The sequence below is a fragment of the Gracilinanus agilis genome, chromosome 2 (assembly GCF_016433145.1).
Source record: "Gracilinanus agilis isolate LMUSP501 chromosome 2, AgileGrace, whole genome shotgun sequence".
NCBI classification, from domain to species: Eukaryota; Metazoa; Chordata; class Mammalia; order Didelphimorphia; family Didelphidae; genus Gracilinanus; species Gracilinanus agilis.
In genome coordinates, this window is record NC_058131.1 from 705,574,633 (window position 1) to 705,591,679 (window position 17,047).

The 17,047-nt window shown below is 48.3% G+C and overlaps 1 protein-coding gene across 1 annotated transcript in view; it reads right to left on the reverse strand.

Annotated features, from left to right (window-relative positions):
- The window catches only part of LOC123234419 (solute carrier family 22 member 15-like), an 85,174-nt gene extending 71,064 nt beyond the window's left edge, over positions 1-14,110 (reverse strand). The window contains exons 1-3 of the mRNA XM_044660321.1: positions 13,955-14,110; positions 13,622-13,736; positions 13,387-13,515 (exon numbers count right to left, since the gene is read on the reverse strand). Coding sequence (XP_044516256.1) covers positions 13,387-13,515; positions 13,622-13,736; positions 13,955-14,110 — 400 coding nt within the window. The remainder of the gene's footprint in view (positions 1-13,386; positions 13,516-13,621; positions 13,737-13,954) is intronic.
- Positions 14,111-17,047: the final 2,937 nt, after the last annotated feature.

The window sequence follows — 17,047 nt, forward strand, 5'->3', positions numbered from 1 at the left end:
AAAGAAAGATAAATTGTACTTAGACACCCGAAAGCACTTTCACATACATTATCCTTCTCGATAAGGTCAGGTAGGTAAGGCAGGTATCTCCATTTATTAAAGAAGTTAAGTAACTTGTCCAATGAGGTCAAATTCATGGCAAAGCAAGACTAGCACAGCCCTCCAGGCTTCAGATTTCATGTCCTTTGGCTCTTCTTCCAATATTAAAGTGCCTTTCACAATGACAAGAATTTTGCCAGGATCCAAAGACTCATTTGACTTGCTAACTGTTAATTGCTTTTCCTAATGGGGCATCAGGCTTCAATTAAAGAAAGGATTAAGTTCAAGTGTCCCTTGGAAAGCATCCTCCTCCTTAGGCCTCTCTCTGAGTCATCTTTGACTTTTCCTCTCCCTCATCCGCCCTTCCCCACAACCAATCAGCTGCAAAGAGCCTTTGCGGATCCTAGTTGGGGCCATCACTGTCTCCTGGATGACTGTAATATCCTTCTAATTTGTCTTGCTGCTTCCAGTCTCTACCTGCCTCAGTCCGTGACTAATGCATAAACTGATCATGCTATTTCTTTGCTCTAAAATTTTCTGTGGCTCTCAATTGCCTTAAGCTTAAGGTATTTAAGGTCCACCACAATATGGCATCAACTGAACATTTCAGTCTTATTTGCTATTATTCCCATTCATACATGCCATGTTCTAGGCACATTAATCCACTAGATGTTTGTTAAACTCCCAGTTACATCTATCATCTCTTTGGAATGCCTTCCCCTTTGCCACTCCTTCTTTGAACCCTTGGCCAACTGCTTCCAACGCTCAGTTCAGGAATCACCTCTTCTGTGAAGTTGGCCCTGATTTCTCTTTGCCCCATGGCCCCAGCATTCAGCACTCTCTCCTTCATCCAGTTCCCTTCTCTTTCTACTTATGTACTCTATCCACTAAATTCCATGACAGCAGAGCCTGCCTTTGCCTTTGTCTTTCCAGACGTGGCAGGGTACGTTATAAGTGGGGGAATGCCGGGGAGCGTGCGCAGTATGCTCCAATGATAGAACATCTCCACATGGAAGGAGCTGGGGAGCACACATCTGGAAAAGCACGAGAAGCGTGATGAGAGGGCCCTGGGCCCTAATTTGGAGTATTTACAGGCATCCTGGAACTGGCTCTAATCTGAGAACCACACGCTACAATGACGTACTGTTCGTTGGCTCTGTAGTGGGAACTGGAGTGCATTTGGAAGGCGTTCACTGGCCAAAGCAGAGCTGGTCCTCACTCCTATCTGGCTGTGGTCCAGGGCTAAGCCTTTGGTGGGAAGAAAGCATCTGCCCAGGGGCCTATCTCTGCCTCCTCTTGGGTAAAGGAGTCTTCAAGATGGCGATGCTTTGTGAGCCTTGAAAGGTCAGATGGTCAGCCACCAGAGGCCAAGGAGTCCAAAGAGAAGTACCAACTGGCCTGTTTGACTAGAGGTCAAGCAGCAGACCCAGTGACAAGAGGTCACCGGGGAGCGAATGCTGCAGGCAGCCTCCCTAGGACTTTGGGGTTGTTAGCGAGTGTGCCCTGGGTGTTGAGTGGAAATGTCTCTACTTATTACAGCTTCATGGTAAATTCCCTTTTGTAAAGAATTAATTGGTCAAATAAAACTGGGGCTCTGGTCACCATGCCAGGTGAGGGGAAGAAGCACAGCCAAACAGAGGTCAAGCTTAGAGCATTAAAGAGACACCCCAAGTCCCTGCAGGGGTGGGGAGTAGCCGGTCTAGTTCTCAAAGCCCCAAAACAGCTGGCTGCAGGCAGAGGAATGATGGGAGAGGAAGGCCAGACTCAGGGCTGGTTACTTAACAGAAGTTACCTAACATAACTTGGTTACTTAAGCATGATGGTCACTTAATAAAGCTTACTGAACTGGCTGAGAAGGATGCAGATGCCCCAAGCTTCTCACTGTGCCCAAGAAAGTAGGGAAGGGGTTATAACGAAGATGTTATCAAGGAAGCAAATGACCTGTGACCCCGTGACACAGATTTATCTCCCATAAATTCTTTGAAGCCTCTGTGTGTAACACCTCAGGCACTTACCTGAGAGCCACACGAAATGTCCTCAAAACACACCTAGTTTAACTAGGGAAGACACAGTTTGCCTAGGAAGCAGCCAAACATTGCCAAAGCCCCTCATGCCATCCTCATAGCCAACAAAAGAACTAGGAAAGGTCATACAATGGTGGATTTTGAATATATCCACAAGCATTTCTTAAACATGTTATTGAACCAAGTGTTGGCATAGAAAGGCAAAAAGGAAATTCTTTCTGGCCCGCAAGAAGCTTATTTTCTAACACAAAGACAACATACAAATACAAAAAAATGGGTGGTCTAAATGTCTTGTCCCAAAGAGCAGTCATGAATGGCTTGGCATCAGCCAAGGATCAGGGAGGATCATCAATCTCAGGCTCCATCCTTGGTTTTGTGTCATCCAATATTTTTATCTGTATAGACTGCTGGGGTCTACCGTCAGAAGAGATCGAGGTTTAAATCTCACCTCCACTAGCTATTTAAACAAAAATCAACACTCAAATTTCCTGAGCCTCAGTTTCCACATAGGTAAAAGGGGGATAATAATAACTATAGCATTTACCTCCAAGGGTGGTTATAAAGGTTAAAAAAGATAATGCACATACAACGCTTTGAAAACCTTAATCAATATTATATAAACATCACTTATGATTATCAATCATCAGGCAACACAACTGCTAAAGAATCAAAATTGTGGCTGATCTAAAGGACAACGAGCAAATTAAACAGGCCACAGTACATTATTAATGATAACTACATACAAAAAGTAAATGCAAGTAATCAAAACTATCAATAAGCACATGAAAAATTGCTCTAAATATCTTATAATTAGAGAAATGCAAATCAAAACAACGTTGATGTACCACCTCACACCTAGCAGAATGGCTAATCTGACAGCAAAGGAAAGTAATAAATGTTGGAGGGGTTGTGGCAAAATTGGGACACTAATGCATTGCTGATGGAGTTGTGAATTGATCCAGCCATTCTGGATGGCAATTTCGAACAATGCCTAAAGGGCACTAAAACTCTGTCTGCACTTTGATCCAGCCATACCACTGCTGGGTTTGTACCCCAAAGAGATAATAGGGAAAAATATGTGTACAAAAATATTTATAGCCGCACTCTTTGTGGTAGCAAAAAATTGGAAAATGAGAGGATGCCCTTTGATTGGGGAATGACTGAACAAGTTGTGGTATCTGTTGGTGATGGAATATCAAATGCTGAAAGGAATAATGAACTGGAGGAATTCCACGTGAATTGGAAAGAGCTTCAGGAATTGATGCAGAGTGAAAGGAACAGAACCAGGAGAACATTGTACACAGAGATGAATACACTGTAGCACAATCCAATGTAACTGACTTTGCTACTAGTAACAATGCAATGACCCAGGACAATCCCGAGGGACTTATAATGCTATCCACATACAGAGAAAGAACTGTGGGAGTAGAAACACAGAAGAAAAACATTTGCTTGATCACATGGGTCAATAGGGATAGGATTGGGGATGTAGACTCTAAACGATCTCTCTATTGCAAATATTAATAATATAGAAATAGGTCTTGATCAATGACACATGTAAAACCCAGTAGAATTACATGTTGGCTACAGGAGGGGAGTGGGAGGAGGGGAGGGAAAAAACATGAATCATGGAATCATGGGAAAATCTTCTAAATTAATTAATTAAATAAACTTAAAGAAAAATAAGTAAATGCTCTCTTCTGGGATATATATGATCAGAAAAGGAGGGGGGGTTGTCTTTTAAGGGGAAACAACAACTGTTGGACAGTTTGAGTGTTGCTCTGGCTCCTGTGTAATTTAAAGGGCCAAATGCAAGGCCTCCAGAACACTGGGTAGATTTTTTATGCAGAACTTAGGGAAGATGGTGGACAATAATTACACATTCTCTATTCTTCTCCAAGATATATACATTGCCACATTTCCAAAGGACTTTCTCTAGCATGCCATAGAATCCTCTTCACCCTAGAAGCTCAGTCTACTTGGAATATTTTTCACATTACCTTTGGGGCCTTTCCATCCGACTGACTTATCCCTCCTAGGACCTCCATTTTAAGAAGGGGTCCAAGGCCAACCATGCCTTCCTTCCTCTCCAGGCTGTACTTGTAGAACTCTGGACGTTCTTTACCCCAACACGTGGCATCTTCATCTCTCTGCCCTCCATGCCACCCCTTGGTTTTTAAGCTTCTTTTTATGTGTTGTCTTCTCCTACTAGAATGTAAGGTCCTTTAGGAAATCGACTGGTGTTCTTTCTGCTTGTATTTTATTACCAGGACTTGGCACAGTACTTGGCACATAGTAAACCCTTAATAAACACTTGTTGAAATGTTGTGAATTATGAATTAGATATGCATAAACATATATGCATATGTATATGTATTCACATATATATGTATATATATATTATATTTACCTTGTGTCTTTTTTTCTGGTTCAACTGCATTATAGATAAAGAGGAGTTTAGGAATTTCTAACCTTAAATCAAAGAGTTATCCAGGAACTAGGACTATGATCTTAACCCCCAATAAAGAAATTAAATAAAAGATTTGTCATAGTTGGTCATGGCCTCTGGAGATGACTAAAGAATGATCCTTACCAAAGAGAGGCTTTCTAGTCATCACACCCTCACAGATTGGAGCTGAGGGGGTCATGAGGTAGGTGTAAAAAAATGAAGCTCCAAAACTGGCAAGAGGGAGCTAGTAGTATCCACAAAATTATAGTGATGCAATCAGCAAAAAGCAATGGCAGTGTGGGGTAATGGGAAAATAAATGGATTTAACATCAAAGGACTTGAGGTCAAATTCCAGCTCTACTTCTTACTTATGAGACCTTAAGAAAATAATTTATCATTTCCAGGACTCCATTTCCTCATTTGTAAAAAGAAGATGTTAGAGAAACTCTCTGAACCCTTCCAGCCCTCGAACCAGGATCCTAAGTGACCCAAGAAAAGACCAAGATATGGAGAGAGACTAGAAGCAATAGAAATGTGACAAAACCACTGAGGAAGTAGCAGAGACAGGTCCCAACAGGACGGTGGGATGCTTAGGTGCCAGCCAAATAGAAATCAGTGCTCGCCTTGGAGCTTGCTCAAATAAGAGCCGTGGAATGATACTACTGGGAAGACAGGTTTGGATGTTCCCTGTCACGTGCATTCCCTCAGCTCTACTCATGATTACTCTTCTCACTGCTGGTATTTGTTTTTCTAGGAGACTGTGTCCCAGGTTTATAGGGGGTGGGAACATGGGGATTAATGACTACTTTTTTTTTTTTTTTTAACGCTGCTGTTTCACTGAATGCTTTTTTTTTTTTTTTAATCCTTACCTTCAAATCAAGACTGTGTATTGGTTCCAAGGCAAAAAAAATGGTAAGAATTAGGCAGTAGAGGTTAAGCTAAGGGACAGAGTCACACAGCTAGGAAGTGTCTGAGGTCAAATTTGAACCCAGGATCTCCTGTCTCTAAGCCTGGCTCTCAATCCACTGAGCCACTTAGCTGTTCCCTAATTGTTTTTTAATTGTATCCTCTGAGTGATTAAGTAAAAATATTGTTAGGAAACTCATAAGCTCTTTAGTTTTGATTTGATGGAGACCAACCAATGACTCTGGAAGCAGGGATACCTTCTCGTAGCCTCCAAGTGCAGGAAGGCAGTACACCAGTTGTTTTATAATTTTAAACTAAATTAAGAGAAATGAAGTTGCCAGAACCTTGGCATTTCTAGGCCTGTAGTACTGTGTTCAAATCATATGTAGAATCTCGTATTCCATTCTAGGTAGTAGATTCTAGAAAAGACAGCAACAAGCTGGAAAGATTTCAGAGGAGAATGTCCAGAATTGTGAAAACCTGGAACACTACCTGGGCTATGTGTGGGTCACTTGAAGGAGCTGTAGACGTCTGACCTATAAACAAAGAAGATTAAAGGGAATAGTGGGCACTGCTTCAGGATATTATACGGTCTGGCACATGGGAAGGAATTCTGGTTGTTCCTTCTGGCTTTGGGATAGAACCAGGCACAATAGACAGGAGTCACCAGAAAGGAGTTAAATTTAAGCTCTATGTACAGAAAGAGCTGTCGGAAAGCTTGCTTTGAAGGTGGCGAGTTCTCCCTCCCTGGGAGTCATTAAGGGAAGGTCGGGAGCACTGGTTGGGAAAGTTGCAGAGTGGCCCCCTGTAGAGTTATGGGTTTGGCTAGATGTCTTCTTAAATTCCTTCTAATACTGGGAATCTGTGTTTTGGAATACAATAATACTTTGATCATGTATTCTTATTTGGCATCTAATAAGTGGGCCAAGCACCAGGGCCAGAGTCAAGGAGATTCATCTTCCTGAGTTCAAATCTGCCATTGGACACTTACTAGTTGTGTGACCCTGGGCAAGTCACTTAACCCTGCTTGCCTCAGTTTCCTCATCTATAAAATGAGCTGGAGAAGGAAATGGCAAACCACTCTGACCTCTGTCAAAAAAACAAAACCCATGGGGTCACGAAGAGTTGGACATGACTAGAGAAAATGAGGGAAGAAGAACAATAATAATAGCACTGTATAAATACTTGGAGTATAATTCTATCCTCGCAACAAGCAGATGTTATTATTTTCCCCATTGTACAGAGGAAGAAGTCAAAGTTACTTAGGTCAAGTGGCTTTGCCAGGATCACACATTTAGTAAGTAAGGTCAAATTTGGCATCTGGTCTTCCTGAGCAGTCCAGTAATCTCTCTTCTGGCCTGTGAGCCTCTTAAATGATGTAAATGGATCCACAACGCTAATCAGAAACAGGGAGACTGCACCCCACTTCCCCACCCCTCACCGCAGCTGCTCTGGCCCATGGAGAAGACATCTGACCTTTCTCTCTCTCTTAAGGATGACCAACCCTGCAGGAGCAGCCTCGGTGCATCCACAAAGAAGCCCTATTTCTCCCGGGTGTTTCTGGTGAAGTGAAATGAGACCCAGCATGGGAGAATCGGTGTTCTCATCAGGGCGAACGGCAGCAGCTCTGCCTTCCCATTACACACTGTAACGGCTTTATTTTCCTAACCATGGCAACAGAAGGGATTGACGTTTTGGTCCAGAAAACACATCTTGTGGTGAGCTGGGGCTTGGGAACCATGACTCTCCAGCTTGACTCACTACCTGGTGAGCAGCAAAAACCATGGAAGTCTACATCCCCAAGGAGATGTCTCTGATCTTGAGGAACACCCTTTCCTTCAGGACCTCCGAGGTCATGGTTCTTCACTCTCACTAAATAGACAGCCATAAAAGGGCACTTGCCTTTCTTCTTTTCCTTAACTACTCAGCTTTCCCACCGAATCCCTTCCTCAGCTACAAAACCAGTCCAGGAGGAATGTAGGCAATGAGAGGTGTTAGGAAGATGGCACGTGTATCTGTGTGTACATCTGGATATTTATGGAGGTATTTGGAAGATCCTAAGCAGTGGTCTTCTATCCCATATTGCTCTGAGCTTTCTTAAATGCGGTAGAAGAGAGAGAAGTCAGAGGACTCTTCTGTCTCAGAACTGACACTGAGACAGAAGGTAAGGGTTTGTTTGTTGAATTTTTTTTTAATGGAAACTGGGGATGTTTCACTAGAAGAAGAGTAAACGGAGAGATGCTTTTGGAGCTATTTAATAAGGGCCCTCAGGTGAAAGAGAGATCAAGATGGTTCTTTTTGGTCCCAGTGGACAAAATTAGAATCAATGGGTCTATATTTCAGAGACCAAGATTTAGGCTTGATGTAAGAGGAATTTCCTAACTGATGCCACCAACCAGATATGGCAGGCCTGTGGGCAGGTGAGTAGCTCAGTGGATTGAGAGCCAGGATAGGAGATCCTGGGTTCAAATCTGGCCTCAGACACTTCCTAGCTGTGAGACCCTGGACAAGTCACTTTACCCCCATTGCCTAACCCTTATCACTCCTCTGTCTTGGAACCAATAAATAGTGCTGATTCTAAGACAAAAGGTAAGGGTTAAAAAAAAAAAAAAAAGGAAGGTTGTCCGCCTCTCATTAGAATTCTCTAAACAAAAAATACTTGATGGCTTGTCAAATATTTTCTAGAGATGATTCTTCTGGATCTGGTTTGGATTAGATCAATCTATCAACAAGCACCAGATAACCTGGGAGATGCTGTTTCTCAGTTTTCTTGTCTATAAAATGAGGAGGTTGGACTGTACTATCCCTTCAAGTTTCCTAGGCTCTTTCCCCAATCTGTGTAGTTTCCCCCCTACATTAAGCCAGTCCTGATCCCTTCTAAATTGTAAAATTTCCCCTGAGTTTCTCATGACTGCCCACCACTGGAATGGAGTCACACAGACCATGACTCTTAGACGCCAGCTAAATTAGGAAGTCAGAGATTGTTAAAACGACGGTTTACTAGAGGCCAGCTATTTAATTTTATAAAGGAGAAAACTGGGTCAAAGAGAAGCTCACAAAAAAGTCGTACAGCTTAATTCTCTGACTAGTCATTAGAATTTGTTAAAACTTAAAATACGAGCCACCCTTAGCCCACGTGGACATTTTAAATTTTTTTTTATTTTTTTTAAACCCTTACCTTCTGTATTGGAGTCAATACTGTGTATTGGCTCCAAGGCGGAAGAATGGTAAGGGTAGGCAATGGGGGTCAAGTGACTTGCCCAGGGTCACACAGCTGGGAAGTGTCTGAGGCCAAATTTGAACCCAGGACCTTGGCCTGGCTCTCAATCCACTGAGCTACCCAGCTGCCCCCGACCACAGGGACATTTTAAAATAAAGACTGCAGGAATCAGGTATGCCTCAGGATTAAACGGGCCCTTTACTCTAGACAATATTCCTCTTACCAGAGTCCTCCCAAACTCTGGCAATCAGAACTAAGCATTCAACTTTAGGCACTGTATCGGGTCAAGGGAGAGGGCAGCGGGGGTCCCACCTGCCAATTCCTGCCTGCTTCGTCTCTCCGAAAACAGCCCAAGATCATATACCTTTCTGAGCTACCATAGAACCCCTTTGTATTCTCAGTGATGGAAATTCTTCATTGTTGGGCATGAATTGAATTTTTGGAAGTAGCCAAAAATGTGATGAAAAAGACAGATGATAAAATAGAATCTAATTTTTCATTGAAAATGAGGTCATTCTCTTATGTGGCTCATAAACTGTCTTGGAGATCCACCCCTTTATTTTACAGGGGAGGAAACGTTGGCTCAGAAATTAGGTGAAGGGAAAAGGAAATCGGTAGGACTTAGAATCATTAGTTAAAAAGCACCCAGTGCCATATTGAAGGATAGAATAGATGCAGAGTAGCCTCCTACATTTCTGCTTTAAAAAAAAGCAAACTGGTATTTACAGAGCCCTTTAAAGTTTATAAACGTATATCTCCATTCTAGTGAAGAGGTCGTCCCATCAACCCCGATGCAGGTTCTCCATCCGTTATACAGAGGGACAAAACTTGAAGCCTTAAGAAACTGAGGCTGAGGAGCAGCTGGGTAGCTCAGTGGATTGAGAGCCAGACCTAGAGACGGGAGGTCCTGGGTTCAAACCTGGCCTCAGACATGTCCCAGCTGTGTGACCCTGGGCAAGTCACTTGACCCCCATTGCCCACCCTTACCACTCTTCTACCAAGGAGCCAATACACAGAAGTTAAGGGTTTAAAAAAAAAAAAAAAGAAAGAAACTGAGGTTGAGAGAGGTTGTAGTCTTTCAGATGGGGTCCCTGTTCAATTATTCTTGACTCCCAGTTCAGTGCCTTATCTGCTAGACTGCCCTGACTTTCTAATTTTTTTTACATTCTATTGCTTCATAGTTGGGGTAGCATAGTGGGTAGAGAACTAGCTTTGACATCGGGAAGACCTGATCCCATTTCAGAAATATACCAGCTGTGTGACCTTGATCAAGTCACTTACACACTCAATACTCTTAGTAAATCTTTCAAAATTCCAAGTTGCAAAGAACATTGTCTATCTGCTTAGGGGGAATTGCCTCACTTGGGAGCTCCGATGCCAGTGAAGACACAGGTTCAGTCTCTGTCCTCATTTAGAGTCAGGCTGGATTTCCATTTCTCCTATCATGCACAGGCCCTAAACCCCTGCCTTCGCTCCTAAAATGCGCTCACTAATATTTACTGAAGTCATAAAAATACTTTAAAGGCCCATCTGACAGGTTTCTTACTCCAAATAAGTTTCAAGTCTAATAAAAATCTCCTGACATCTCCTGAATGTAAATAGAAGGCAGGGGCCATCTTTCCTTTTGTTTTTATGCCTCCCATAACTAGAGCCATGCCGGGCTTGTGGAGTTGAAGGTTGATGAAAAGGGCGGAACTTGCGGCCCCGTTTTGTCAGCCAAAAGATGTGCTGTCTGTTTCCCACTCTGTCATTTTTCTTTGTCCCAGCAAAGACGGGGACCTGCTATTGATTAAAGGAGGGGAGAGGGGGCAGCTGGGTAGCTCAGTGGATGGAGAGCCAAGCCTAGAAATGGCAGGTCCTAGGTTCAAATCTGACCTCAGACACTTCCCAGCTGTGTGACCCTGGGCAAGTCACTTGACCCCCATTGCCCACCCTTACCACTCTTCTGCCTCGGAGCCAATACACAGGATTGACTCTAAGAGGGAAGGTGAGGGCTTAAAAATAAATAAATAAATAAAATAAGGGGGGGGGGGAAGGGGTTGGATTCAACTGTAAAGAAATGAAAACTCCATATTGGAACGGAAATATCCACACTAACATAATGTAGGGTCCGGATCTCTGAAGGAAACAAATGTCACCCGGTGGAAAGGGTTGTTGTTGTCCCTCCTTCAGTGTTTGCAGTTCTTTGTGACCCCATTTGAGTTTTCTTGGCAAAGCCGCTGCAGTGGTTTGCCATTTCCTTCTCTGGCTTATTTTGCAGATGAGGAAATGGAGGCAAATAGGGGAAATAAGAGGGTCCCGCAGCTCTGTAGGTATTCAAGTTCAAATTCAAACTCCAGCCTTTCTCACTGCAATCCGGCAGTCTATCTCCGGCACCGCCTAGCTAGCTCATTGATCTGAAAGGATTCCTGTCCTTAAATTAATGTCTGATTCTTCAGAGGCATTGAATCCTAGAGCAGCCACTCTCCTAGGGTCCTTACATGTTATTTAGGCCAAACTCCTCCCTTTTTTTTTTTTTTTAAGGTCCTTGCCATCCATCTTAGAATCAATTCTGTGCATCAGTTCCAAGGCAGAAGATTGGAAAGGTCTAGCTAGGCATTGGGGGTTAAGTGACTTGCCCAGGGTCACACAGCTAGGAAGTATCTGAGGCCAAATTTGAACCCAGGACCTCCTGTCTCTAGGCCTGGCTCTCATTCCACCCACCCACCTCCTTACTTGACAAGTAGGGAATCACAGAGCTTAAATGATTTTCCCCAAAATTCAGTATCAACTTGCCAGGGTCTAAGGGTCTCCATTTATAAAAGGGGGCTGGGCCAGAGGATCTCCAGGGTCCTGTCTGCCCCCACAGGCATAATAATAATAATAATAATAATAATAATAATAATCTACTGATCCTGCCTAAACGTGCTCACTCTTCTATGGAGCAAGTCTTGCATTCTAATGATGACTGGCACGTCTTGAATGGCAGTATTTGCAACATTCCCCACACTGATTATCAGGAAACCACCTGCTAATGAAGAAGAGAAGCCAAGGAGGACAAACTTCTAGAACTCAGNTCACTCTTCCATGGAGCAAGTCTTGCATTCTAATGATGACTGGCACGTCTTGAATGGCAGTATTTGCAACATTCCCCACACTGATTATCAGGAAACCACATGCTAATGAAGAAGAGAAGCCAAGGAGGACAAACTTCTAGAACTCAGATGAGTTTTGGGTCAGTGGGGAACTGGCTTGGTTTAGTGGTGGTACACTGGAAAGAGCTGTAGGATCTGGGGAGGGTGGGTGGCCTCTGGGACCTTAGAGGAGTCCCAACCTTTTTGGGCCTCAGTTTCCCCATCTGTAAAATGAGAAAACCAGACTAGCAGAGCACTAAGACCCTGTACAAGTTTGGTCCTGTGGTTCTAAGATGCTGCTGTCCTCCAGTTTTCCCCCAGCTCTTTCCTCCTCGCTTTGGGATAGAAGGCTGGCTCGGATGCCCTTCGGTGTCATGGAGGTGGGAGGGGAGGCGCTGGGGTTCAGTCCTTCCAAGTAGGCAGATGGTACTCCTTCCCCGCTCCAGTAAACCCTTCAAGGTCGGGGCTGCCCCGCTGGCTGGGGCTGGTGGGGGGGGCGAGGGTGGGAAACACAATGGGAATCAGAAAAGCCGGAGCTTCCTCCCTCCCCTCCTTTCCTGTCCAAACTTGAATAGCGGGTTTGGGGCGCACACCAGAGAGCTGTCGTTGAGTGCATCCCCCAGCTCCGGGCTTCCTTCCAGAGGTTCCTTTTTCCTCCTTCCCCAACCCCCGGCTCGGTTCCCCGAGGGGTGTCAGGCTGTCCTTGGCAGGCACCGAGCCTTACTTAAATGCTGCCTCTCCCTGTAAGCAAGCACCCCGGCCTGGCCTCTGTCCAACCAACTCCAGGGAAACTCTTTAGCCAAAGTGCGGCCCACGCCCAAGAGGCAGGGAAGGCCCCTGGGAGCCCCCCTCGGTGCTTTTGGTCAGGTCACCCCAACTGGGGTCCAAGCCACGGCCCTGCTCAGCAGCATCCAACCGGGCTGTAGGGTTCCCCCCAGCACCAGACAGGCTGCAAGTAGGCTCCAAGTTGGACACGGGCCCGACTCATCCCAGAGGCCAGGTTAGACAGGAAGGACTGCTCAGGAGAGGGCTGGGAGAACACCACGGGGGTCGGGGGTCCTCGGAGGCCCGGTTTCTCGGGTTCTAACTGCCTTTCCTCCTCGGGGTCTCCCTCGATCTACAGCTGCCCGAAGAGAGAGGCACTCGTGTGAAGGAATAGAGGGGAGAGGGGAGTGCGGCCCAAGAGGCAGGGGCGGCCACCTCTCCCCTCTATCTCGGCGGCGTGAGCCGCCCTCGGCGCGCCCCCCAATAAAGGAAACACCCCCAGCCAGCTGGGCCACCGGCCAGTCCCACCTCCCTTTGCAACCACTTCCTCCTGGGCCCTGGCAGACGCTTGGAAAACCCCGCGCTTTCTGGAGCTGCCAGGACGCCAGGGGCGGGGGTGGGAGGTCCGACTCTCTGGGAACACTTGGAGGGGCTGGAGAGCAGCAAGAGCCCGGCGGTTGGAAACCGGCAGGGAGCCAGGCAGGCAGCTGCAGTGCCCCGGCCCCCTCCTACGAGAGTGGGTGGGCTGGAAGAACGGGAGGCGGGGCCGGGGGCGGAGAAAGGGTGGTCCACGTAGCGGGCTGGGGCTGGGGCTGGGGGCCCAGCCCGGCACTGGGCTCGCCCCCTCCCCACCCTGGGCCAGTCCCCTACCTGCAGCCCCAGCAGAACGGCCACGAGGCGCCTCTGGCATCTCCCGAACTCGCCCGCGGCGCAGAAAGCCTGGTCGAGCTCCATGGGCAGCCCGGGACAGCTGTGGCGGGCTGGGCCGGAGGGGGCGGACTGGAGGACCGGGGATGAGGGCGGAGGCGCCCTCTGGGGTTCTAAGTGGGTGGGAGGAGGAGGAGGAGGAGGCCCCCGCCCCCTCCGGCTCCCAGGGGCGTCCTACCCTCCGCCCAGCCGGGGCCCCCGGGCTGCTGCTGCTGCTGCGGCCAGATGTGGTTGCTCTGGCCAGATGTGGGCAGCCCCGCCTTTCCCCTCAGCCCTTGGCTCTGTGCAGTCTCCTAAGGGAGGGAAGCAGGGCGGGAGAGCGGACGGGCGTGTTTTCCCTGGAAAGGGGGGGAAAAAAAGAAAAGAAAAGAAGGCGGCCACCACCCAACCCCCCCTCCCCCAAACCCCGCTCTCCCACGCGCCCAGACCCAGGCTGGGAGTGTCCACACCGGCCTCCCAGGGCGTCTGGCGGCGGGGCACGGGCTGGGGGCTTTTACCCTCTGCTACCCACCAAGCCCAGAGGAAGGAGCTTGCTGCTGGGGCCAAGGGGAAGGTCCTGGGCCTCAGGCTCCCCATCAAAGAAGGGAGGGGGCGGCCTAGACAGCCTCTTCCATCTGGGAAATGGGGCCACGCTCAGGGCAAGTCGGGGAGCGGCCCCCACCGCCATCCCTCCCGCCCAGCACCCCGTGCCCCCGTGTCTGGGAAGCCAGCGCAAGGTGCCCGCGAGCATTTCCTGGGCGGTTTGAGCCGGGGACAGGAAAGCCAAGTCCAGCCGCCACAACAACAGCCACCCCCCAGAGGCCGCCCCTCGGTGCCAGCAGCTCTGTGACCTCATTTCTCCAGGGCTGGCCATGGAGCCCGGCGGCCCAGCCAGCAGACCCTAGATTAAGGCGGGCGTCGGAGATTCCGCCAGTTATCTGTCTGTCCCAAGTCTGGAGCCGGAGGTGGTTTCCTCCCGCCTCCCCGCCCCCCACTCCCAGCCCAGACAGCCCGCTCTGGGCCAGAGCCAGCTGTACCCTGTGACTCAGTGCCCTCGGAATGCGAGCCGAGGAACGCTGGCTATCGGCAAGGGGGTTGGCCGGCTTGTTTTTCCGCAGTTTTTCTGGCTAGGAGGGGGCTGCCCAGACAGCCTCGGGGTAACGTTTGCCACCCCGCAGGGGCACCCACCATCCCTCCCGGGTCGCGCTTTGGTAGCTTCCACAGAAAGGTCTCCAAGCGCAACGCGAGGGAGTGCTGGGCAGCTGGCTTGAGTTAACCAAAGAAATGGAGCGTCCCTGCCGGCCGAGCCCTTCTGAACCCCAGCCGCTCTGGGGCGAGGCTAAGGGCTCTGACCCATATTTTCACAGTTCTCATGGCCAGGAAATCCCAAGGCTGGCCACGTGTGTCCCAGATGAGGATGCCCAACTCTTTTTTTTTTTAAACCCTCACCTTCCCTCTTGGAGTCATCAATACTGTGTATTGGCTCCAAGGTGGAAGAGTGGTAAGGGTGGGCAATGGGGGTCAAGTGACTTGCCCAGGGTCACACAGCTGGGAAGTGTCTGAGGCCGGATTTGAACCCTGGCTCTCTATCCACTGAGCTACCCAGCTGCCCCCCATCCTATGGATGATGGAACCCCAGCTTCCTTTTCTGTAGGGCTGGGTCCATGGAGGCAGACATGCCAGCCACCCACCCTCCTCTAGAGGACAAAGGGCTTGACTTCCCGGCGGGCTGCCACAGAACCCCCAGCCCTCCTTCCCTTGGGGTCCAGCTCCCTCCTCCCAAGAGAATCCCGAAGCCAAAGAGCCCTGAGAGGGCCGGCTGCGCAGGTCTCTGGAGGTAACGTGAGCCCAGGCTAAGTAACCTTGTTTTCTCCTTCATCGGCGGCCTCCGTAAGGCTCTCCTCTTGGAGGCCGGCCAGCAGGCTGCCTGGTGGAGGGCGCTACTAATTAGAGAGCGCCCAGAAACCTGGCCTGGCGGGGAGGGCATGTGACCTTGCCTTCAAGTCGGAACAATAACCCGGCAAGCTGCGCCGCCTGAACTCGGCCCTGCTGGCTTGTGGATGCTGGAAGCGCCCGGGAAGGCCAGGTTGCCATAGCTCTCCGCCCAGACTTTCAGGAATGGTCACTCCCACTTCCCCAGAACATGTTTCAATTACCCCGACAATCCCTGTAGAGGGGGAGCTGCCAGGCAGAGAGAAAGCCATTGTTCAGGGCAATGAAGGAGCCATGACTGCTGGAGGCCGCCTGGCTTCCTCCCAGGCGCTGGGGTCAAACGTCAAGCCAGCCTCGGGCGCCCCGGCTTTGCAGCTTGAACCAGGGACCTTTTGGGGCTGGGAATTCCAGGCTGAGCCTTCTCTGGAATTTGGCCCAGGAAGTCCCAGACAGACAAGCCGATCCGGGCTTACGTGTGTCCCGTCTGGGTCCTCTCATTCTAGGATGTACAAATCTCAAAGCCTGGGCCTGACGGGAGCCTCTGCCCGTGGCGGGCCGATTAATCAACCCCAAATAAAGGCGGGACAAAAATCAATGGAGGTTCTGCTCCCCTTTTCTTTATTTGCATCATCCCACAGATTTGGGGGCAGGAAGGGACCCAAAAGCCTGATCTTTAGCCCACATTTTACACATGAGGAAACTGAGGCCAGGAGAGGGAAATCTGCTTGTAAATGTCTGAGGCAGGATTTGAATCCAGGTAACTTCCTAATGCCAAGAGCAGTTTAAGTCAGAATTCAGTTCCTCTAAATCAGGGGTCGGCAACCTTTTTGGCCGTGAGAGCCATAAACGCCACATTTTTTAAAATGTCATTTCGTGAGAGCCGTGCAGTGCTCACAGGGCCGCTCCTGTAACAGCACGTGAAAAAAAATGGACTTTATGGTTCCTGCAGAAAGAGCCATGTCTGGCCCTCGAAAGAGCCAGCTATGGCTCGAGAGCCACACGTTGCAGACCCCTGAGCCAGACTAACTTCAATTCAACATTCTTATTCTCGTTCCTTTTCACTATGGACAAAAGGAAGTTTGCTCCCCCGTTTGGGAACCTTGACATGGTAATCCTTAACTGCTAATATTTTAAAATATCATTTTATTCTTTAAAATATTTTTCCATGGTTACATGATTCAGGTTCTCTCCCTCCCCTCTTTCCTGCCCCCCTCCAGGAGGTGACAAACAAATTCCTCTGGGTTCTACCTATATTATCACTCAAAACCTATTTCCATATTATTCATTTGTGTAGTAGGGTTATCTTTTAAAACCAAACCACTAGAGTGGCTCAGGGGTTGGAGAGCCAGGCCTAGAGATGGGAGATCCTGAATTCAAATCTAGCCTCAGACATTTCCTAGCTGTGTGACCCTGGGCAAGTCACTTAACCCCCATTGCCTACCCTTACTGCTCTTCTGTCTTAGAGTTGTAAGACAAGGTAAGGTTTGTTTTTTTTTTTTAACCCCTCACCTTCCATCTTGGAGTCAATACTGTGTATTGGCTCCAAGGCAGAAGAGTGGTAAGGGTAGGCAATGGGAGTCAAGTGACTTGCCCAGGGTCACACAGCTGGGAAGTGTCTGTGGCCAGATTTGAACCTAGGACCTCCCGTCTCTAGGCCTGGCTCTCCATCCACTGAGCTACCCAGCTGCCCCCA